Below are 23,079 nucleotides of genomic sequence, written 5' to 3'. Positions count from 1 at the left end.
CCAGGGGGGTGGTCAGCGCATGCAGGAAGGCGCTGGGATTACCCAAATGGTTTAGAGAACATACGAAAGCTCTGCAATTAAAACTAATTTTGGAGTTTATATTTATATATACAAAAACATCTATTTCGCCCCCGGGAGTATATTCTAGTGATATCAATCAGAGGGCTTTATAAACTCCCTTTTACTCCCCCCGTCTCTGTCCCTCTTTGGTTTCTTGCTATCACTCTCCTTGGCCCCAGGGTTATCTTTCAATTGCCGCTTATGCGGAGAAGATACTCTTAGAGTACCGTTGGAAATACCACCCATTTTATCCATTCGCCGTGCATAGGTTTTGTCGTCGACCGTTAAGAGTTTTTCTGCTTCCGACTCTCGAGCAGACCGTTGCTCTTTCAGTGAATCAGTAGCAATTTTCTTAAGAGAATATCAGAGGGAAGATTAGCAAAGATATAGGCGAAACTAGCACGTTTTGTTTGAGGATTACTTCTATTTCTTTGTTAAAATTATTGAATGACTTTCTTCCAACGACATTAGTAGTTGTGCAGGACAAGTAACTTGGCTCATATTCGACCCTAACTTTACTATCATACTCATCGTGTCAATAACTCACGCCTGTAAAAATAAATAATCTATTGAGCTTACGGTTTTTCGATTTCCCCCGCCTCATATTCCAAAACCCAATGTGCTTCTGAAATAGCTTTGCGCTGTTCTTTTTCGAGCTTTTCTCTTAGCTCTCTCTCCTGCTGCCGTTGCATAAACTGCGGATGATAAAAAAATCATCAGAAAGACTCTTTATTGCATTCTGATATATGACGAGGCATTTACCTTCATGGCCAGAAGCTTGCCGGAGAACTCTTTCTTATGTGGCGAATCGGTTGACATGTTTATGGGCTAATGATTAGAATTAGGTTACAAAGAGCGGCTATTGCAAACATGAAATAATTGAGTAGTCACGAATTCGATTCAGGTAAAAAGGAAATGAAATTCCATCCTCTGAAGCGCGTACTTGCTTCTCAGCTTATCAAATTCCAATGGCGATGAACCTGGATAATAATGATGAAGCTCTAGCAAGTGATGCACTGTTTCATGGATGCATCGTGGAAGTGTGCATCCCGGTCTCCCCTTACTCTGAAGTCCTTGCAAGCCCGGAATCAATACTTGAGGCCAAAAGACGAGAATTCGTTTTTCACGGTAAATAATGAGCATCTCCACGAATCTTACAACTGTAGTGGCAGCATGTATTGTAAAATAGATGAAAATTTGCAGACATATATTCTTATCCGATTGCCGGAAGAATACTGTGCTGATCCACAGCTCACCCCTTCTGCCATCGCGAATTTCTTCTCTAACCTCGATGTCCAGGTGGAAGCGAGTTTTGTTGATTTGGGGGCTGCTACACCATCTAATATCCACCGTATATCCTCGAGAATGGAGTCTAATGGATCTGGATCTCCTCGTAATCTGCCTAATCGACCCCCCTCTTCACCTGGACTTATGCAGCTATCAAAGAATACCCCTCCAGTAAAAGCGCTAAATGAACCGATTCCCTTTTTTGCCCAAACCTATAATCCTCGCGGAAAACAAGTGCCAATAGTTTTTCAGAAGAATGCAAGCTGGTGTTGCTTATTTCCCATGTCTATTCCTATAGGTGATTACTTTTATTTATCCCTTTAAATCTCATTCCTCATTTTTTTTCTTTTATACAGCAAGTTTACGTGGTCGGGTACAATCGCTTGCCATTAATATCAATGTGACCATTGCATACCGTATACTCCATAAAAGTGATATGGTCGACAAAGCATCTGAGCAAACCGAGGAAAAGAATATCGATGCTTATAACTTGGAAGAATTCAATACTGTCAACCTATTAGATGGCCTCCGAGAAGGTATTTTGCTCATCTTATCCACCCGCAATTAGTACTTATTCCAGCGCTGTCTTTGTCCGTAGATCCGGCTTTTTCGGGTGAAAATATGCCGATTCATCGCGTTCCTGCTGAGTTTCACCGCAATTCTGTGGGAGTATCTAGCCCCACTTTCACGCAAGCCATCAGTCGCAACGTGCAAAAAACTCTTCCCGTACGCCAAGCGGCTCTCTTACGAATGAGAACAAAGGGGGTGTCGCCTGTTGAAAGGACGTTATTCATGTTCGTTGAGTTGGAAAACAACGAAATTAATGAGTGCGACTTTGAGGTCCAGGAAATCGAAGTCCAGATCGTCAATGGGACACTCACCCGTATATCCGCAGAAGATGTAAGAAACTATTACCTCATTCTCCTTAATGATATTAATGTTTGGGATGGGTAGATTCAACTTCCAACCAAAATCAATCCGGCAGAGCGACTCACATTCCTATACAACGTCACACTCCTTGCTTCTAATATGACCGCAACCCCAACCTCGCCGAATTCCTCCCGACCCTCCAGTATTGTTCCTCCTGCACGAACCTCATCACGACGTGCTTCTATTTCCTCCATTTTCTCCACTGCCTCTCCCATCTCGGAGCCCTCCAATATCCACCGTGTCGAAATCACGGTGATAGGAGTACCACTCGTTGAGGGAAGCAAGCATTCCATCAGTCCGATTCGCATGAGATGGACTTATACCCTTGACACTTCGGGCATCCACCAACAGTCTCGGCCAGATTCTTTGGCAAGTCAAGGGCGACAGGCCCTCCCAGATAACGGAGGAGGAGGGAGACCACGTGCAAGTATACGAGAGTCAACCATATCTCGCTCGATCGTGGCTAGCAGCGATCAAGGCAGCAATAGGCCGGCAAGCATGTCCTCAATTGGACGTGCCGGGACCGTTGATTCCAGAGACGATAGCTTACCAGATGGGCTTTATGTGACCTTCAGCGGTGCGGATGAAATTAATATGTCATCCGGAAAGATTGCTCTATTGATTAACGCTTTGTATTTACTTTAGTGGATAATAACCCCATCGTTGGAAGGCCCTTTCCACTCAAGATATTCATTGTAAATCAATCCAAACACACCCGTCGATTTACTGCCGTTATTCCTGGGAGGCGCCGATTACCCCTTCAAAATGGAACCGGAGGTCAACCAAGGTCATTCGAGAGTGTTTCATATATAGCTTCTTCTCAGTTTTCCTGATCCCTTCCTCTTTGATAGTAGTGGCAGGCCTGCTATTGGTGACGACATAAGGGGATTGGCGTACCAAACACCCAAGAAAATTACATTACACATGCTCGAAAACGGTAACATATTTATCCTCGGATGGTTCAATACCCGGTTTGCTAATACTTATTTTGCCTGATTCTTCTCAAGAGTTTCTCCAAAATTACCACGAAAACCACCTCCATGACTCCGATATAATGTGCCTTGAGAATAACGTGAACCTAAGGTGAGACGGGCTATTCAAATTATATGAGCTGCCGTGCTGATAGTATTTGTTTTTCAGTCCATTGTATCCATCCTCCTGTCAGCTGCTAGAATTCTCCCTGATTGCCGTTAAGGAGGGCTTACATTTGATTCCTCTCCTGTATCTTGTTGACAACGATACAGGGTTTGCGGTGAGCTTGAGAAATATTTTAGAGGTGTATGTGGAATCACAACCCATTTGAGCGCTATCTGAATCGTTTACTTTAATTGAGGTTCTTTGTAGATCAAACTTTTGTATGATTTTTTTTTTTTCATTTTGGAGAGTCAAAGCATGGTCTATTTTAATAATTTCTGTGATGGCGGCCGCCAAAAAACAAAATTTATCCGCCTCTCCTCACCTATCCTTTAATATAGCTAGTTATATCTCACTATGCTTTTAGCCTTTGATCTACATTAAGCCAAAACTATAGAAATGAGCTTAGGGAGATCTTCTACACTGCCGGTTAATTCGAAAACCGGATCTACAGTGACTTATCCTCGCCCTACGCTAGCTCTGGTGCAGAATGTTGATGACACACCGGTGGAAAGGATCCGAGAAAATGAAAATAGTTCGAGGCGAAAACACCCCCCAAAGTCCTATACCACTCATCGTCGATCCAGCTCATTTATGCCCGAAGGCTTTTCTCATCATTTTCAAGACAAAGAATCGCATAGTCACCCATCAGATCGCATCCCACGTGCTATATCTAAATTAGGAGGCGATTCCTTGGAAGAAGAACGCCTGCCGGCGCCCACGGAATTATCCTGTTTGCTGGTTGAACCTGAGGAAAACACGTCCCTAACCGAGTACCATGTTCGAGATGCTAGATACAAGGAACCACAACGTTCAGCTGTTGATACCATGGCTAATCGTTTAGAGAAAGGAAAGGAAAAGGAAGGAGGTGAGGAGGTGGGTGAGGAAAAGGAGGAGGAAAATGAACAGAGTGTAGGCATAGCTGAGAAAGAGGAGGAGAAAGATATTGAAAGTGAGAAAGAGAAAAATGAGATGAAGTATACAAGCAAGGTGGAAATGAGTAACGGTACGGCGATGGAGAGAATGGGTACTTTGTTTCCATACTCTATCTGTTTTGGGCTTGCACTAAGGATGGTTACATAGGATCAGTACCCAGAGAGCCTTTCAAGACCATTGTCAAAAAGCTACATCGAGTGAATAAACTTACGATCCCTGCGCAAAGAGAAGCCGCAAAACGTAAACTACATGTAGTAAGTAATAGCATTGATCCATTTTTTGTGGGAGCACTGTACGTACCATTTCACGGACTGCTGAGGGACTCCCAAGGTCGAAAGCCGGTATGAACATTGAACATTTTTCGGAAGTAATGATTGTATACCCTGTATAACTTAGGAATTCAAATATTTTGCAACCATTAGCCTCCTGTGCTATTTGAGGCACTACAGGTATGCTTGATTATTGACAAGGCGCCAACGTCCGCTGATTGAATCCTTTGATCTCTCCAGTTGGCCATAACGGATTCGATTATTGATCAAACCTCGCATTATCGGCAATATATCTTCCGCATTGAGCTCAAATATGGGGATGTCAAGTGGGTTTTGCGCAAGACACTCGTCGATTTTATCAAGCTGCATACGGTCATGACTGTTAAGAGTTTCCAGGAGGACATTCCCTCTCTACCGCATTTTCCAAGCCAGCTCGCACACGCATATCACTCTGTGCTTAACTACTGCTATCCTTACGAAGAGGATGTGCGCGCCGAGCGCAAAGCACGACTCGCACTTCAGCGCCGCAAATCTTTGGAAATTTACCTAATGGATTTGTTGAAATTATGCCATCGGCGAGCACTCTATGATCTATGTGAATTTCTAGAGATTTCTGCGTTGGGAATAACAAAGGACATGGTGAATTAAGGACTATCGCAATGTACTGTAAATTTTACTCACATTGAGTCACCTCTGTATATGTAGGGATTCAAGGGCAAAGAGGGTTATCTTGAAAGCCGTGTTGGCTATCTGCGGTCGAGATGTTGTGGCCTTCGGATGAATCGCAATTGGACTCGCGAATGGGTTCTCCTTCGTGACTCCTACATTGGCTTTTGCACATCCATTGGCGATAATCGACTATCGGATGTGTTCCTCTTCGACAAAAATTTCAGTATCGACTACGACAGTGACAATGTTTTTGGCAAACAAATCTATATATCTAATAAGTATCGGAGAATACAACTTAAGTGCGATTCATCGCGAGAATTGGAAGATTGGACCCAGAGTATCAACCAAGTCCTGAATAGCCCCTGGGTTAAATCACATCGTTTTGATTCATTTGCTCCGATGCGGAAAGCCATAACGGCTAAGTGGTATATCGATGGGAAAGGTAGTCAAGTCTAAAAATTTAAACAGAACCAGAACTTAGCCCCCTTTTATTGTGCCCTTAGATTATTTCTACTCGGTTTCCGAAGCAATTCTCTCTGCAAAATACGAAATATATATTGCAGGCTGGTGGATATCTCCGGAGTTTGTAAGTATCATAGAGATAATGGCTCTAAAGGATATTCTCTTTTCTAAGATTCCTTTGTGTAGTATCTGCGTCGTCCGCCCAAGCAGAACGAGCAATTCCGTCTCGATCGTTTACTTAAGCGTAAAGCAGAAGAAGGTGTAATGATTTACATTCTAGTCTACAAAGAGATGACTTATGGTGGTTATTTTGCTCCCATTTATATATTTACTTTTATTACTTATCATATCAAATATGCTCTTTAATAGCCCTCTCGCTTGATTCTACGCATACGAAAGCGTGGCTCCAGAGTTTGCACAAAAATATAATTGGTAATATACATGATTTAACGACGATTTTACACTATTAGTTATGTATATTCTTTATTAGTTCAAAGACACCCCGACCATGGTCCTGAAGGCGTCATGTTTTGGGCGGTAAATATATCATTTGATAAACTCCGTATGTTTGAAGCCTTAATGCGTCTTCTCTTCTTTTGCAAATCATGTATCTAGCATCACGAGGTAATTTTTTTTCCTCCAATATGTCAATTAATTGCTAAATCAGTTTTTTATCTGCTTTAGAAAATCGTTGTTGTAGATTGTAGGATAGCTTTCATCGGTGGGCTTGACTTATGTTTTGGGTATATGCTACATGTTCTACGGTTACGTGTTCTTCTTCATTAACCGTAAAAATCGTAATTTATAGACGATATGACTCCCATGCCCATCATTTGGCTGATTATCATCCCGACAACCCTGCCAAAGAGATATGGGTGGGCCAGGATTACAGCAATCCGCGAATCAAAGACTTTGTGGATGGCAAGTCTCTCCTTACATCTTGCATGTATATATATTGAAATTTACACTAGTTTGTTTTAGTAATCAAATATGATACCTCGCTTATTGACCGCTCCTTAGCCCCCCGCATGCCTTGGCATGATGTGGCTGTAAGTGTAGTAGGGAAAACTGCCCGTGATATAGCCCGGCACTTTGTTCAGCGCTGGAACTTTATCAAAGCAGAAAAGGGCATGCAGCGCACTGTTGTTCCTTTCCTCACACCCAAAGGAGAGTTTGTAAGTACCCGAGATGAGACTCGATTTCATGGTACGTGTCGAGTGCAGGTCCTACGGAGTGCCGGGTGGTGGAGTAATGGGACCGAACGAGAGGTAATATAAAGTCTTTTTTTTATTAATTTTAATTTCTTTTTTTTTGAAATGCTAACTTTCATGTATTCGACAGCACTCTATTTATAATGCTTACGTTGCCTTAATTCGCGAAGCGAAACACTTCATTTATATTGAAAACCAGTTTTTCGGTTAAGTTTCCCTCTTGGATGCCAAATTTTACAAAGTGCTTTATGAATATTAATAGATACTCGTTATAGTTTCAGCTTCCCATGGAGATCCAAGGTATACCCTAAAGAATCGTATTGCAGAAGTAAGAAGCACGATACTTAAGAGCATTCTGAGTGCTTGAAGCTAACGATACTGTTTTTTAAGGCTTTATTTGAGCGAATCAAGCAGGCAGAAACCAATGGAACCAAGTTCCGTGTGATTATACTCGTCCCTTTGATACCAGCCTTTGAAAGTGATTTGCGATCACCTGATGCCGGTACGGTACGGACAGTAATGCACTGGCAGTATGTCTCAATCTCCCGGGGTGGCATGTCTCTAATTGAGCGTCTCCGACAGGCTGGGATTGACCCCGACAAATATATTGGATTCTTTTCTCTTCGCTCCCATGATAGAATAGGCAGTGTCCGTCAAGCACAATCTCAGCACTTGTCCCAAATCCAACTTGATGACACCCTTAGCGAAGCTATAACCCCACCAAATAGCACAACACAATTGCAGCCGGATGAGGAGGGGATAGGGGCGGAGTCACCTGTGACTCGAAGCCCAGAAAATACCGCCGATATTGTCACGGAGCAACTTTATATTCACAGCAAATTGATGATTGTCGACGATCAAATTGTTATCGTAGGCTCTGCAAATTTGAATGATAGGTAAGAATGAATGCACAGTGTGCTGCTCGCTGATATAAAAGTATTCAACCGCTTTGAATGACCATTAGATCGCAACTGGGAAATCGCGATTCCGAGATTGCTGTAGTTATTCATGATGATAAAAAAGTCACCACATTGCTCGATAATAAACCGGTACTAGATCATTTGTTTGAATTCCGCATTTTTAATCTAACATTGTAATCATCCCTCTTAGTATGAGGCGGCGGAATTCGCACACACTCTCCGATGCACACTCTTCCAGGAACATCTCGGTCTGCTCGCCAATCCCGAGCTCAATGACCCAACTACCTCAACAGTCTCAAGTCAGTTACCTATCGCGACTGATACACTGAAGACACCTACACCATCCAGGGAAATCAAAGAATATTTGATGGATTATTCCTGTACCCAGAAAGATAATGAAGGCTATGAGCTTGTGCAAGATATCCTTTCGGATGAATTTTACACTTTATGGAGATCGATCGCGGATAAAAACACTGAGATATTCAGAGATATATTCCGATGCGTACCGGATGATACAGGTTAGCATATATTTATAAAAACTCCCATAAGCCATTAAATTCACCACTCTCCACCACTTTTACCCCCTTGTAGTCCTCTCTTGGACAGATTATGACGGCTTTGTACCCGACATGAAAACGAAGACTGGTCATGTGGCCGATTCGAAGCGCTCCGAGGACGAAATTGCCCATCAACTTGGACAAATCCGTGGGCATCTCGTAAATTATCCCACAGAGTTTTTGAAGAACGAAAATTTAATAGGTTCTATTGTGAAGGAAATCACAGTCCCAATGATAATTTTTACATAATACAAGTCTTCTTCATATTTTTGTTACAGTGTTCTATATTTCAATCAGTTCTGCAAGTACCATATTCTTTACTTAATAACATTTTGTAATAATCTATTATTTATTCCTAACACCTCTCTAGTGTGCTAAGTAGAGAAAAATTTTATTACATTGATCAATGGAAGAAATAAAGAACCAGTATAGAAAAAAAAAAGGGGGGGAAGCCATTGATAGCCCAAGTCGAGGAAAATAAAATGAAAATAGATTTTTCAATTTAGGTAGTACTCTCATTTAAGCCTCAATCATAATCCCCACGCCAAACTTAGCATTGCCCTTGACGTGGTCTAGATCACCTGATACCAGGAAGGAGAAGCCTGGTGCCATCCTCTCCTCAATGACTGCACTCACACGTCCCGTGGTATCGATCTGTGCCCGTACACTCGACTGCCGGAACTGATAGAGTGCTCCGAAAGTGGTGACTCCATCGCGTCTTCCACCAGCAGACAAGAGTTGAATTTCAGTTCCAACGTCAACCTTCTCGCCTAGCTTGTGATAATAGGAGGCATGCAGAGCTCCCATACCCTGAGCCTGCACAGTTGCAACACAGTTATCGCCAGTATATTTCGCCACAACTGAGGTGAGAGTTTCTTCAACCTCCGAAGTTGGTCGCTGGTAAACAGTTTCAACTCCTAGAGCAAGGCGCGGAGTGATTGACTGAAGATATGAGAGCAAGTAAATTCCTGTACTCTCGGCTGGCGATGGGTTTACTGCTTTTAGAGAAACAGAATAGTCAGAACCGAGGTGGTCATGTTCGACCTGGAGCATCGAGTGACCAGGTTGTCCCGAGATCTATCAAACATGTGCATTGTATTCAGCATCAACTCGAAACACTGTCTCCGAAAAAATATACCTGAGCCTGGATTTTGGTAGTATTTTTTTGATTCCATGCATAGTTGACGCGGGCAGTCACATTGCCATCGTTGTCCACTGTGCCTTGCAATAAGCTCTATCAAAATTAAAGGATAAGTAACCAAAAAAAAAAAAAATTAATCCAAAGCGCCTTGATGAAATTACATTAGTTCCCAAGAATATGGAACCAAAATTATATTGCGGAGGAGCAACAACCGATCCTAGCGAGAAGGAATGGGTCACTTGGAAATTAGGCGAGAGGATTTTTGTAAGATCAGCGCGAGCTCCATCGAACAAGTGATTCGTTAAAAATGTATCTACAAGATATGATAGTTAATTATTTTTCTCGGAATGGCTACGTAGAACAGGAAAGAGTATAGCTCACTTTTCACCTCCCGATGCAACGAATCAAATGTGCCGGGATTGGGGTTATTGACACGCTTTCGCAATTCGGAAAATCCCGAAAGAAGTGAAGAGAAGAAGTTTGGTGAAGTCTTTTCTGTCATTTCAGCTTCTTTAGTACCAAACATTATAAGCAATAATATATATAGAGAATTTAACAGGTGATCTATTGAATTTTCTTTGTCCCCTGGACAATAATAAAAGAATCCTTTGTATGATATAATTTAACGAAGCAATTTTGACTGTGGCTTGGCAAGTATAAACCGTAAACATTACCGTAGAAATTGATATTCACAAAAAGGGGATAATTGAACTAAGTATTATATTCAGATGATAGCAAATATCTATCCAGTTCTATCGAGACAGATGCCATACAGAATAGACCAAACGCGAATTTAAAAAGAGTTTGGTAGTAAATTAGTTGTGACCCTGGGCTTGGGCTTTGATATTCTTTAGAGAATTTTGGAAATATATCTAAAATCCTTTACTAAACCCATTTACCGAGAGTGAAGATATTGATTATTTGCGATTGCGAAAGCATTATAGCTCAATATTGACAAAGTGGGTTATCATACTCAGAATGTGGTTTTGTTTTCACAGCTTCAACTTAAATATAAAGCCTGTCTATCTGACATTTCCACCCAGTAAAATTGTTAATGGGCAATAATCTTATAAACTAACTCTAGCTAAAATTGAGTATTCGTGAGCATGTCGAATGTCAAAAAATAAGCTGCAATATTTGCAGAGAACATTTGTCATGTCTTAGTCTAAAATATGGCATAAATTTTGCTAGTATGTTTAACTTTTCATAATGATTTACGCGCTATCATATAAGAATTAATGAAAAGTTTAACGTATGTTTAGCATACCACAAGCTTCTATTGAATGCTATATCTATTAATAGGTCCTGTATTGTAAGATTAATCGCCTATAAGAGTATAAAAATTATTCTCTATAGGCAACGAAAATTTCAGTTCTTGCCTTTACAAGTTTAATGTATATTTAGCCAACTACATTATTAAGGTATCGATATAAACTCAACATTTCGAATAACGGATCTATATGTGAGCACGTTCTTATCATTCTCACTGCACTTCTCAGTTGAACGCCCCCTTTAAATGGCGAGGAATGATATGATTCATGCCGTAGTTGTGAGCGCAGCTTCAACTGCTTTGTTTAAGCAGGAAAGCTGTCAGTGAGACATTAAATCCTGATGAGAACCAAGATTTTTAAATATCTAGCACAATATCCATCATCAAGAGGTGAACGATAATTCAAGAGCTCACAAGACCAATTGCGAAATAAATTGAGTGGATTTTGTATCGAGGTCCTCCTGAATCCTCTTTGATAGAATTTTCGAAACTCTTAAATCGTGATAAGGGGGAAAAGGCTTTGCGCCTTTGAGTAGTTGTAAGAGCTATAGTTGCAGGTGGCAACTGAGGTGACGTCTTAATAAATAAATGTCTAGGCAAGTATCCCTCAACTCGTACCTGGGTAAATATATATTTTAAGAATAAGCCTGAAGATGGATATTTTTAACTTTAAACCAAAGAGATACTGGATAAAAGTACTTCCTCTATGTGCCATTGAGATGCGTTTTTGACGATATCAATGAAAAAGGCGGCCATTTGATCAAGCTATTCTGTATTTACTTTTTACTGATAGTCTAGCCTCTTGTCTTATGGGGTTGGTTGTTTTATTAAAGAATTAAGAATATTTTAAATTGAAATAATATTTCAATTTAAAATATTAAGCATAGAATTTCCTATACTATAGACTATACTATAGAATTAAGCATAATATTATTATGCTTAATTCTATAGTAAAGTTTCGTGTATTAAGAAATCTATGGCTTTGGCTCCATCAACGTTGCAACTCACCCCATTATCAACGCTGGCACCATATGTCAATATGTGTAGATTGGGGCCTGAAGTTTTATACATCAGTTTTTGCCTTCAAATGACAAGTTGCATTAAAATAAATGCATATACGCCCAACGCAGGTTGCTTAGGTTTTTATGTAGGTGTCACCCACAAATTAGGGCCTCTATGCAGCAATAAGCCACATAAGTCTTCGGAATATTAAATCCGAGAGAACTTGTAAGGTCGCGCATTGTTAGGAAGAGTTGAACATTTCTACTTTTCCATTTCCAGTGGCAACCGTTGCAGGAGGATGGCAGATCCAAACAGAAGCTGGAGGTAAGAGAATATGAGGAGCCTATTTTACGATACCATCCAATTTATTTTCCCCCGGAATCAGGGAATTCCATTTATCTGACGAAGAGACGGACGATGAGTTCAATCCTCCGGTACCTAATGAAGCGACCCCACTCTCTAATGGCCAAGGTTCAACCTATTATAATAATACCCGCGCAGGTTCATGTAATATCATATTTCCCATTCTCTTAACTCGGATCTGAACTAATAATAGAAATCAATTTTTCGATACCTTTTTTCAGCTGGACGAACTAATTCACATCATACACGATATTCATGGAAAACGATAAAGACACGCACGCAATACTACATTCCTGTTCTTCGCTGGCTTCCAAATTATTCGTTGGAGTATCTATGGTCTGACATCATCTCAGGAGTTACTGTCGCATGCTTAATTATTCCCCAGGGTCTTTCATATGCTACAGCTCTCGCGAGGATAAATGCTGTACACGGTCTCTATGGGGCATTTTTTACTGCTCTTTTTTACTCATTCTTTGGCACTTCTCGTCAGCTTTCCATGGGGCCTGAAGCGGTGGTGATGATGCTTGTAGGTTCTGCCATATCACAACAACGCCACTTTGTTCCCGATGATATCCCATGGACCGAAGCGGACGCCGCTCTACTTGCCGCCTTTTTAACGTTTTTCGTTGGCCTATTTCTCTTTTTGCTTGGGATTTTCCGATTGGGATTCCTTGACTCACTCCTCTCTCGTGCACTATTGCGAGGATTTATTACTGCCGTTGGGCTTGTGATATTTGTTGAGCAACTTGTTAATCTTACTGGACTGGCAGATAGAGCACGCGATGCTGGATTGAATGCTGATTCAACTACGGTTGAGCGTGTTATATTCTTGGTACTAAATGTCCACAAGGTTCACTGGTTAACAACAGCGGTTTCTTTTGGCAGTCTTGCGTTTCTCCTCGTGTTCAAGGTTTTGAAGACTCGCTTTAGTAAGATTGGTGTGCTCCAATTCATTCCTGAGATTCTACTGGTAGTCGTGTTTACGACAATTCTTTGCCAACACTTTCGATGGTATGAGCATGGCCTTCAGATATTAGGAGAAGTCGACGGACGATCACTCCCATTACCTTCGATTCCCAGACCCGAGCATATTGCTCATGTACGTAATCTCATGGGTACTGCCTCGCTCATATCGGTCATTGTGTTTGTCGAGTCCGTGGTTATTTGCAAGCAATACGCTAGCCAACACAATTACTCTGTGTCCCCAAACAGAGAATTGGTCGCTATGGGGATCGCCAATATTTTTAGCGGGCTATTTCAAGGATTGCCTGGTGGGGGCTCTATGGCTCGCAGTAGGATTGCTGATCGCGCTGGAGCAAAAACACAACTCGCTGGCTTTGTGACAGCCGTTCTAATATTAATGGCAATTATATTTTTATTGCCTTATTTTTACTACCTTCCACGTGCCGTTCTCTCGTCAATTATCGCAGTAGCAGCCCTTTCACTGGTATCGGAGACTCCACACGATCTTCGTTTCATGATTCGAATTCAGGCTTGGAACGATCTTGTTCTCTTTGCGATAGAACTCTTGGCCACTATCATGGTGTCTGTCGAAACCGGAACACTGCTCTCCATCGTTTTATCCCTAATTATAGTCATCAAGCATATTACTTACCCACGAATTACTATTTTGGTAGATATCTAATTAAGCGTAGCTGATTATTTCATTACTAATATTTTTATATTTATCAAAGGGTCGAGTTCAAGGTACAAATGACAAGTATCGGCCCATTAAAGAATTTCCCGCAGTTACCGAGCATGTCGAAGATGTGCTCATCGTAAAAATTGAGGTAGGCGTTAGGTAAAAAATATTCTTTAAAATAATAAACTAATTTTACGCAACGATCGAGTAGGAGCCCCTTTTCTTTGCTAACACAGGCCAGCTTAAAGAACGCCTTCGTCGCCTAGAAAGATTTGGTGACCTTGATGTACACCCTTCTGAAGACCAACGTCTGGGTCCAATATACCATGTTGTATTTGATGTTGAAAATATGCCACAAGTAGATGCAAGGTGAGCGTTTATTGTACTCGATACTTTTCTCAAAAAGGGGTCATATTTACCAATTCGGTATATAAATTCATTTTGGAATTCATAGCGCTATTCAAATTCTAAATGAGATTGTGGAAGCTTATCACACACGTGGTGTCGAAGTGTTTTTCGTTAAACTGCGCGAGAACTCACGAGAGCTTTTTGCGAGATCGGGATTAATTGATATGATTGGGGAGGATCATATCTGTCGCCGTATTAGCGATGCAATGAAGGAGATAAAGCGTCGCCAATCAAATACTATTGTTACCTTTGAATAGCATATTCCTTTGGGAGGAGAAGGAAAATAAATTATTTCACATTTTACTATCAAATATTTTGCTTTTCTTTTCTAAAGATTTACACTATACTATTGCGTTGCTTTACTGCGAAGATTTGGTGCTATATTTTGTATTTAAAAATGATTATCTTTATAAATATCTATAAATGTGCATATAGCTTTATTATATTAAATATCATCGTTTTAGAGACTTTGCTAATGCTGACAAAGTTGAATGAATATATTCATTCATCAGGTGGCCCGGTTTTGCACCAAACTCGGTGTTCCTAACTAGAAAGATTTGGTAAATTGATGTATATCCTTATGAAGACTAAAGTCTGAGTCCAATAAAACATGTCCCTAGAAACGCCAGTTTCATCGTTACAAATGTACTGCAGTAAGGTTTGTGAATATTGGCTCAATAGATTACTATTAATAAACATCGCCATATTATTGATAGTATTTGCTATATACCACACCAGAGGACTTATTGGAAGATACAACGAAGTTTATGATTTATCTTTGCAAATCAAAATCTCGCATCAAAGGGGACAAAATATCCAGAAAATTGCAAAATTAGTAGACCATACGTTCTATTAAAAAGGAGAAATGTTCAAATAACAGTGATAGTAATAAAAAAATAACTAAGTGATAACAGAAGGGTTAAAAAAGTTTGTCAGAAAAAGGAGTCGAGCAGAAAATATACATTTGCAAAAAAGGAGGAGCGAGTCAATGAATCAAAGGCAGTGTTAAGAATAAATGCCTCAACGAACAATTAAGATCACTTTTCGGTTGGGACTATAAACTTCCAGCGGTTCTCAATTAGACCTTGTGCCGTATCCCCTAACATAACTTCACGGCGAGCGCTAACATAGGTAGCTTTATCAAGTACACTCTGCTTTAGCTCGATTATCCGTTCTCTGTCAATCGGCTGTTCCAATAGTTCACTCAATTGCTCTGTGGCAAGCTCAAGATCGCGTTGATTATCCTCAAAGAGTTCTGTCATGTTATCCTTGGCAAGATAGAATGCAAAGGCATAAGTCCATTTGAGAGTCATTCGTGCTTCAAGCAGCACATCAACTGCTTTACGTAGAAATTGGACTTCAATCCACGAGAGATCAGAAGTCAGTTGCATTTCTTCCATCTTGCGCTCCGTCTTCTGATAGAGATCTTGATCAAGTTTCGCGCTCTGTTCATGATTGGCATAACGGTTATAATAATGCAGATATCGCTCTAAAGAGGCACGCGATCTGGTTTGCGCATCACGTGCTTCGGTACTGTTTTTCTCGTCAAACCGGTTGCTTAATAATTGAAAAAAACTGAGAAACTTTTGTTGAGTATATATATCAATTGAATATAGCTTACCAGTTATACCAATTAGTGCCATGCTCTGTCCATGGGCCCATGCATACCCAGCACCATTCATACTTGCACTTTCTGCATGTCATGTGATTACATCCACCGTTCTTTTCTATTGTACTATGGCATTTAGGGCATTCTTTGGTATTAGCTGAAATCCAGTTAGCTGTTTCGGAGTCATCGGCGCATTTCTGCAACCACCGTTTAACAATAGGGCAGATTGCTGGTTGATGATCGTCAAGGCCGCATCCAAAACAGAATCGTTGACCGCAGTTGCATTTCACAGTGGGAACCTTAGATATATTCAATGGTTAGTATCGAGCTATTCAGCTTACTGCATCTTGATTAGGGGTTAAAGGTAACTTACAATTGTTGCTAAAGAAGTTGAAGGAACATGACACTCAACAGCATATTCACACCCAGGAGCAGGGCACCATCGAAGAAAATCATTATCATCTACAAATGTCCGATTTAGCAGGTCGCGGTATCTGTTTTATCAAATTAGTGGAGGTGAATCATACTATGCCTATAAACAGTAGTATTATTGTATCATTTAGTGGACCAACCTTTGATGCACTTCAGGCGTGACCACCATCTGAACTGTTTTTTCATCAATAATAAGATTACAATCAGCAGCCGGGCATTCTATTCGCCTGCTCTCGCCCTCTTCTTTGATTTTCTGTGTAAGATAATGTTCGTAACACCCTCGGCAAAATCGATGATTACAAGAGAGGGCCAAAGTTTCCATAGACTCGTCGTCATCGCAACATATTTCGCACATAAAATTGGGTACGCGGATGAAGCGAGGCGCACGTGTTTCATCAAGTACAACGCCAGCACGCTGTACGACATTTTCTGGGTTATCAACAAATTTCTCAATTAATCTCTCCTTGCTCCAACGAAAATAGCGGAGAAGTGTTGCAGAATGTTGTCGCTCGAGTCCCAGAATATTCGACACATCTGTGATCTCTTTCTCCTGATTACGAACGATATCTTCAACCGACCACACAGTAAAATCTACTTCGTAAGATTTTTTCCGATCTTTCTCTGAGACAATAGCAGAAAAGCCTAAATCTTGATCATCGTCTAGAAACCCATCGTCTTCACATTGTCCAAAGAAAATATAAAGAAAATGAGATTTAGTAAACTGATAATCCTTTAATTTTAAGAATTCATTAATTATTTAGCATTAACACACCTGATTCATTCATCGAATCGTCTTCGAAAAACTCCTGATCATCCTCATCCATATCATCAATGTAAGCATCAAAAGATTCTGTATCTGACATATTATTGTAGAGAATAAAAATAGAGAGAGGAAAGTTGAAAAAGCAGCTAAATAATAAAAGTTGGTACCCCTTTTTCTTGCCTTTCTTGTGACTGTCGGGTGACGTCTCTTATTAGATATATAGGAAGAAGTTAATACCTAACTCAGAGATACTAAAATGTTAGAACGCGAAAAATCTTCATCCGACACGATCGGAGCGGCCCGAACAATCGTGCCCAAGTGTGTACTCTTACGATCTCAATATATCCACACAAATTAATATTTATTTTATTATAAAGGAATGTTATACTAAAACTAATCAGCTTCACCCTCGCTATTATATTTGGTCCCCTATTGACTTATTATTATACTCTCCAAAGCGTTTTTAGTGGTAATTTATTTGGGGTTGATCCGTACGATTTTTTTCTAATGAGGTTTATTTATGCTTGAAAGGAAATTCTACATATGCTGCGATCAGTGCAATAATTGTTGCAAATATTCTATTAGTATTATACATTATAGTGGCAGTATGGGAGGATAAGGAGGACTTATCCACGAAGAAGGCGAAAAAACAAAATTAGTGCAGTTTTTATGACTCAAACGCTATAAAGAGAATAAGTTTACAAGCAAGTCCTCCTTCAGCTTCACAGACAAATAGGTATCAATTTTCGGATTCCATGTTCCCATGCTTCTTTTATCACTGAAATTTTTATCGTTGATATTGTTTTAAAAATGTATGATATTGATATCAAAATAAAGACAACATAATTCTAATAAATGTAAAACAAAAAGGTGATAAATCTGATGTACATATATGGTACATGTGTCTATTATTTTCGGCTCAGCTTCCATACGCTCTTGGGCAGTTCTAGAGAGAGGAGAAGTTTAATAGTGAATTTAGCACGAGAAATAAATTGACTTACTTTCCAGCTGTCGGATCTTGGGTTTGATGTAGAAGTTGAGTAGAGCAAAACCCAACACAATGCACAGAATTCCCACGTAGTAATATCCATCTTGTTCAAGGTTACATTTACCTTCAAGGGATTTGCACTGATTTTTGCCATGTTCACTAACACATGAAAAAACTAAAAAATCACAAAATTAGAATATTAGTGATAATTGAGGAATATCATGAAAAGGGAATTCACAATTGCCGCTTTCATCAGGAACTGTACACTGTGCCACCGAAAAGTAATCGACAGCCTTCAGCACGAAAAATTTGGGCCAGGTACCGCCGAAATTATTAAATGTTTGCAAAAGCTATTGTATGTTGATTCATCAGATTGAGCAGATTTTGAACTATAGTATTAGTTTCAGCTTACCGTCATGTAAGTACCTCCTATGATTGGATCAGCTATTCCTGTCATGAACGCAGAAATGCTCACGAGTTGCACGGTGCTAGTGAAATTAGAGAGAACCATACTGATGATGACCAAACAGAAGTAGGGAAGCGAGACTTTTCCATTCGATGGAAATGCGCGAACAACAAGCATTCCAATAATAGCAAAGGCAAGCCTGCCGTAAAATGCGAATAGCCACTATATATAAATATTTATGTTGAGTCGTGGAGTATAAATTAATATGTGTCATATTTTTACAGGCAGAAGAGGTCGTGGCCCTTGGCTCCATCTTGCAGAATAATAGCCGAAAATTATTTGGAACGGAAAATCTATTAAGACGGCGAGTGCAAGGTCTTCTTTCTTGAATCCAAGCTCCAAAAGTTTTAAGCCAGTCACTGCCTCATTGCAAATGAAGCCTATTTTCGCTAACAGGAGGATACATATAAAGGTTTGAATGTCTAAAATAGCAATAAATCGTTAGAAAAAATATAGCAAAATCGAAAAGTTAATGATACTTGCGGGGCATTTTTATAACACCAATAATTGTTGTGTATACACCAGAAATACCCATATCATCCTCGGTACTGTGGTGCCGCTCCTATGTTTTCAAAAATAGACAATTATATACCCACAAAGCTTAGTATGAAAATTTGAATATGATTTACTTCTTTCTTCATAAAGATGAGGATGAATGTAATAGAGAAATACAGAACGGCCCAGAATAATAAATAGTTCCCTAACGATAAAATACCATAAGCTTGCGGAAAAGTCCTGAAATACTTGTTGCTAGAATATAATAAACAAACTAATTAGAGATGAAGAAAAAAAATCATATATACTATATTATACCTGAATTCGGAAGAATTTAAGGCCAGGAATACAGTAAACGAGAGAAAAAACCCAGAGTTTATGCCAATTGTTTGCGCAGTTGACGCGTAAGAAAGACTTTGTTTGCTAAGCAAAGTCAATGCCCAACCTATTTTTCGTTAATAAATTACATTAATATTTTTTTTTCTTTATCATATTTCAAAAAAAAACAGAAATAGACTACCATCTACCGCAATATCTTTATTTAAAGAAATTAAAGAAAAAAAATTATTAGACGCAATGTAGAGATAAATATGAAGTAAACTTACCTTGAGTTGCGGAAAGGAATATTAAAGAAAAAAATACTCCAGTCAAGAAATAGACATTAACCTCGGGCTAGTATTAAATAAAAAAATCAAGCTACTCGTTAACAGTTAACAAGGAAACATGGCTCACCTGTGATAAAAACCCATCTATGTGCCAACCTAACCAAAAGAACATACTGCCAGTAAAAAGTTGAGTGGGTACAATCCAGCTCTTACGGCGACCAAATTTAGGAGAGTAGACCGAATCAACAATAGGTGCCCAAAGTAATTTGAGGGAATAGGGCCAAGAAGAGAGTGAAAATATTGCTACATCAGAGTAGGATGTTCGCTGCTTAAGTAGAAATGGGAGAGATCCTAATGTAAGGCCAATTGGGATTCCTTGTAATAAGTCTAAAAAATGAAAAATTTAAGGGCTAGTAAAAAATGTCTTGCTAAGCATTTGGAAATATATTCTTTACATAGTAAAACTAACAGGGCAAAATTCCAGTAATCCTTTGGAGCAAGTTCTTTAAATCCCGATGGCTCTGATAATGATAACACCGCACCACTTCGTGACAGTCCGAGTTCTTCTTTCTCATCATCCGCTATTAAATGGTCTCGCTTCGAGAGATCGCGGAGATGTAGATCTGAAGTTCCGGGATCCATATTACTTATGAATGGTATATTAAAGGGCAGCTATTATACTAAAATTTGCCACTAATTGATGTAATCCAATGACGTAGGTCCATTTTCTCTGAAGTCACTTTTCCAACACGGAGAATACCTCTCCTTTTAAGATATCGTGGAAAATATGGCTATGACAAAGGGTAAGGAACAGCAATGTATATAGGTTCACGCCAGTTTCAGCTGGATGAATGGGTAGATGGATGAATGTAATAGCTGATTTATGGATGGATGAATATACCAATATGGATTCGATATGTGAATCATGCCATTACTCTATCTGACTATTCCTTTTTTTCAAGGTAAAACTACTAATGAACGGCTAAAAGCTCAAACCGCTAAAAAGGCTGCCCTACGTGGTGCTCAGGGTAAATTAGTACGCAAGATTCGCACCAGTACTACTTTTCACCGTCCCAAAACTCTACGGCTACCCCGTGAACCTAAGTATCCACGAAAGTCGTTTCCCCACGCTCCTCGCCTCGATCAATATAAGCTTGTTCGCTTTCCACTTAATACTGAAACTGCAATGAAAAAGATTGAGGAGCATAACACACTTGTATTTATTGTGGATGTGCGGGCAAATAAGAGACAGATCAAAGATGCTGTGAAAAAGTTGTACGATGTAGATGCTCAGAAGATTAACACGCTCATCCGGTAAACATTATAATCCAACTGCGTCTTTTCTGTTGAAATTTACGATTTTATTTATTTAGACCTGATGGAACTAAGAAGGCTTTTGTACGTCTGACTGCTGATGTAGATGCTCTCGATGTTGCCAATAAGGTATTGTAAATCTAAAGCAAGTTTAAATTTCAAAGCTGGTTAATTGCGTTGTTAACTCTAGTTATTTTTATTTTTATTATAGATTGGATTTATCTAATTTGATATGTCTTATTTCTTTCACAATAAACAGATTTTGTTTTGTATATTTATACCCTTCTATAAGCCCTAAATACTTTTTGCATCTATAGAACATACCAATGTTTATTTAACACCGTTTTGATAAATTGTTTAAAAGTGGGGCAAATAGAATTTTATATATCTAAGGCAATATGTTCAAATATAGAAGCTGAAGTAATGTTTAGAAGATGAATATAATAATCAACTTTAGTGCTCCTGCGATGTGGCTTTTTAACATTTCAGACAGAGTCAAAAATCAAATAATGATGTCACAAAATATATAATCCAATTTGTTCGGACTGGGGTTCTTACTCTCAATCTAGAAATCTAAACATTGAAGAGCAATTCAACGATGCCATCTGCACCTTCCTCTAACTCGGGCATTTCACGGACTATTTACAGGAGTTTCCTCAAGAGAAATTCTGTATTTGTGACCGGAATTTTTGTTTCTGCCGTAAGATTTTTTATGTTCAATTTTTTAAATTTAACTCGATAATCATTTTTATTATCTAGTTCTTATTCGAGTACGGCTTTAATAAGGTCACTGACCGCATTTGGGACGATTGGAACAAGGGCAAGCAATGGAAAGAAATCAAGGATCGCTATGCGCAGGAATAAATGCTTGTATACAATATCTTTAATAAAATATCACGTCTTTTAGATTTCTCTGATAATCTTTCTCACTTAAAATTCTCTGATTCGACAGGGAGTCTGTTAGTGATGAAGAGAAAGGAACAATAATATGGTATTTCAATATACATTTAGAATGTACATAGTAATAACAATAGAGATTACACAATTGAGAATATCAATACAAATATATAAATATGAAAGAAAAATATAGCGTGTTTAAAACTGCTGGCTCAAGAAATCGTTAGGTAACTTTTGACAAATATTCGGTGATGCTCTGGAAGTTTCACAATAAGCACAACAAGAAGAACACCAAAATTAAATAAAAATGTAAATATATCGTAGTGTGTATAATGAGTGCTAAGGAAAAATCTATTATGAGCAAATATGTTAATACTGTAAAAAGTATTAGTTGTATTCAGAGCAATACTAACAGACACACATGGACTAGCATGAAGAACTTTTTACTGGGTGTATACTCTTGCATGTTATCTATTTGCTCCCATAATGTTAGCTCATCATATGCGCCTTGATTGCTGTCAAATGGGATTCCCCGGACAACGTGGAACATTATAAAGCTACCAACATTAAAAGTAAGATTGGTTAAAGTCCAACCAATTTCTGAAGATATTCTAGGAATAATGCCAAAAAAGGCCCTTAATCCTAATATGAGTAAAATGATAGTAATCCATGCTCCTAAAAAACAATATCATAATTAATTTGAATCAAATCTCAGGAGATAATTATGTAAAATATTTAACCTTTATAATTGACCCAGGCAGAGCATAAGTTCTCCATCGAGAATTGATCTAATAGGAGAATATCTTTCTCTTCTTTTTCTTGAATCCTGGTCTCCGTTTCTGAAAGCATTTCTAGGGAGTAGCAGTAAGAATCAGAGTAAAGATAAAATTATTTAACTCCATTTACTTAAGAAAGATATAAACTTAATATTTTCTATTCGAACACTTTTATGTGTGAATTTGGCATATAGTACCCGAATTGTAATATCGTGTCATATTCACACTGGCGGGTTTTGCAATATGAATAGTTTGTTACTAATCATTAAGATTATAAGTGAAATGTAAATATAGATTTAGATAATTATATTTGAAAAATGTTTAAAAGTATGTCGAAGATAGCTAACTGCGTATTTAAAAAAGATAAATTCACTTGCACTATTTCTTAAAAGTTACGATAAAAAGTAAAGTAGCTTTAAAATATCTAATTAAATATCTCAGGGTGGATAATCTAAAATATGGAAGGCGACTTT

General features: G+C 39.0%; 11 protein-coding genes across 11 annotated transcripts; 6 read left to right on the top strand and 5 right to left on the bottom strand.

Moving 5' to 3' along the window:
* Positions 1–153: 153 nt before the first annotated feature.
* VTP21DRAFT_535 (uncharacterized protein) lies at positions 154–879 on the bottom strand (the record flags this gene model as incomplete). The annotated part of the gene is made up of 4 exons (XM_069395861.1): positions 154–411; positions 482–578; positions 640–755; positions 823–879. The coding sequence occupies 4 exons, from the start codon at positions 877–879 to the stop codon at positions 154–156; spliced, it is 528 nt and encodes a 175-aa protein (XP_069256914.1).
* Positions 880–1,028: 149 nt separating this feature from the next.
* VTP21DRAFT_534 (uncharacterized protein) lies at positions 1,029–3,580 on the top strand (the record flags this gene model as incomplete). The annotated part of the gene is made up of 9 exons (XM_069395850.1): positions 1,029–1,188; positions 1,250–1,645; positions 1,704–1,883; positions 1,946–2,247; positions 2,302–2,854; positions 2,923–3,064; positions 3,132–3,214; positions 3,285–3,360; positions 3,418–3,580. The coding sequence occupies 9 exons, from the start codon at positions 1,029–1,031 to the stop codon at positions 3,578–3,580; spliced, it is 2,055 nt and encodes a 684-aa protein (XP_069256913.1).
* Positions 3,581–3,810: 230 nt separating this feature from the next.
* Positions 3,811–8,684, top strand: VTP21DRAFT_533 (uncharacterized protein; the record flags this gene model as incomplete). The annotated part of the gene is made up of 19 exons (XM_069395839.1): positions 3,811–4,438; positions 4,495–4,688; positions 4,770–4,796; positions 4,857–5,255; positions 5,322–5,727; positions 5,789–5,871; positions 5,934–6,048; positions 6,117–6,179; positions 6,238–6,284; positions 6,363–6,371; positions 6,432–6,490; positions 6,556–6,668; positions 6,729–7,015; positions 7,089–7,164; positions 7,234–7,286; positions 7,349–7,854; positions 7,923–8,007; positions 8,069–8,396; positions 8,470–8,684. The coding sequence occupies 19 exons, from the start codon at positions 3,811–3,813 to the stop codon at positions 8,682–8,684; spliced, it is 3,693 nt and encodes a 1,230-aa protein (XP_069256912.1).
* Positions 8,685–8,954: 270 nt separating this feature from the next.
* VTP21DRAFT_532 (uncharacterized protein) lies at positions 8,955–10,102 on the bottom strand (the record flags this gene model as incomplete). The annotated part of the gene is made up of 4 exons (XM_069395828.1): positions 8,955–9,512; positions 9,574–9,669; positions 9,738–9,889; positions 9,958–10,102. The coding sequence occupies 4 exons, from the start codon at positions 10,100–10,102 to the stop codon at positions 8,955–8,957; spliced, it is 951 nt and encodes a 316-aa protein (XP_069256911.1).
* Positions 10,103–12,146: 2,044 nt separating this feature from the next.
* On the top strand, positions 12,147–14,518 carry VTP21DRAFT_531 (uncharacterized protein; the record flags this gene model as incomplete). The annotated part of the gene is made up of 6 exons (XM_069395817.1): positions 12,147–12,172; positions 12,234–12,355; positions 12,433–13,844; positions 13,906–14,001; positions 14,065–14,222; positions 14,308–14,518. The coding sequence occupies 6 exons, from the start codon at positions 12,147–12,149 to the stop codon at positions 14,516–14,518; spliced, it is 2,025 nt and encodes a 674-aa protein (XP_069256910.1).
* Positions 14,519–15,298: 780 nt separating this feature from the next.
* VTP21DRAFT_530 (uncharacterized protein) lies at positions 15,299–17,165 on the bottom strand (the record flags this gene model as incomplete). The annotated part of the gene is made up of 5 exons (XM_069395806.1): positions 15,299–15,818; positions 15,883–16,169; positions 16,244–16,364; positions 16,443–16,977; positions 17,075–17,165. 5 exons carry the CDS (start codon positions 17,163–17,165, stop codon positions 15,299–15,301), a joined length of 1,554 nt encoding a protein of 517 aa, XP_069256909.1.
* Positions 17,166–17,321: 156 nt separating this feature from the next.
* VTP21DRAFT_529 (uncharacterized protein) lies at positions 17,322–17,724 on the top strand (the record flags this gene model as incomplete). Its single annotated transcript, XM_069395794.1, has 3 exons — positions 17,322–17,383; positions 17,443–17,534; positions 17,597–17,724. 3 exons carry the CDS (start codon positions 17,322–17,324, stop codon positions 17,722–17,724), a joined length of 282 nt encoding a protein of 93 aa, XP_069256908.1.
* Positions 17,725–17,973: 249 nt separating this feature from the next.
* On the bottom strand, positions 17,974–20,261 carry VTP21DRAFT_528 (uncharacterized protein; the record flags this gene model as incomplete). The annotated part of the gene is made up of 12 exons (XM_069395783.1): positions 17,974–18,011; positions 18,067–18,228; positions 18,292–18,403; positions 18,466–18,681; positions 18,742–18,941; positions 19,003–19,081; positions 19,149–19,269; positions 19,333–19,459; positions 19,535–19,549; positions 19,620–19,686; positions 19,747–20,006; positions 20,075–20,261. The coding sequence occupies 12 exons, from the start codon at positions 20,259–20,261 to the stop codon at positions 17,974–17,976; spliced, it is 1,584 nt and encodes a 527-aa protein (XP_069256907.1).
* Positions 20,262–20,544: 283 nt separating this feature from the next.
* On the top strand, positions 20,545–21,159 carry VTP21DRAFT_527 (60S ribosomal protein uL23; the record flags this gene model as incomplete). Its single annotated transcript, XM_069395772.1, has 3 exons — positions 20,545–20,933; positions 20,993–21,062; positions 21,145–21,159. 3 exons carry the CDS (start codon positions 20,545–20,547, stop codon positions 21,157–21,159), a joined length of 474 nt encoding a protein of 157 aa, XP_069256906.1.
* Positions 21,160–21,531: 372 nt separating this feature from the next.
* On the top strand, positions 21,532–21,797 carry VTP21DRAFT_526 (uncharacterized protein; the record flags this gene model as incomplete). The annotated part of the gene is made up of 2 exons (XM_069395761.1): positions 21,532–21,633; positions 21,693–21,797. The coding sequence occupies 2 exons, from the start codon at positions 21,532–21,534 to the stop codon at positions 21,795–21,797; spliced, it is 207 nt and encodes a 68-aa protein (XP_069256905.1).
* A 245-nt stretch (positions 21,798–22,042) lies between these two features.
* VTP21DRAFT_525 (uncharacterized protein) lies at positions 22,043–22,679 on the bottom strand (the record flags this gene model as incomplete). Its single annotated transcript, XM_069395750.1, has 3 exons — positions 22,043–22,181; positions 22,244–22,505; positions 22,571–22,679. The coding sequence occupies 3 exons, from the start codon at positions 22,677–22,679 to the stop codon at positions 22,043–22,045; spliced, it is 510 nt and encodes a 169-aa protein (XP_069256904.1).
* Positions 22,680–23,079: the final 400 nt, after the last annotated feature.

The sequence above is a fragment of the Calcarisporiella thermophila genome (assembly GCF_041956535.1).
Source record: "Calcarisporiella thermophila strain CBS 279.70 unplaced genomic scaffold VTP21scaffold_1, whole genome shotgun sequence".
Taxonomy (NCBI): domain Eukaryota; kingdom Fungi; phylum Calcarisporiellomycota; class Calcarisporiellomycetes; order Calcarisporiellales; family Calcarisporiellaceae; genus Calcarisporiella; species Calcarisporiella thermophila.
Note: the sequence above shows the minus strand (reverse complement) of the source record. Positions and strands in the feature narration are given on the sequence as shown.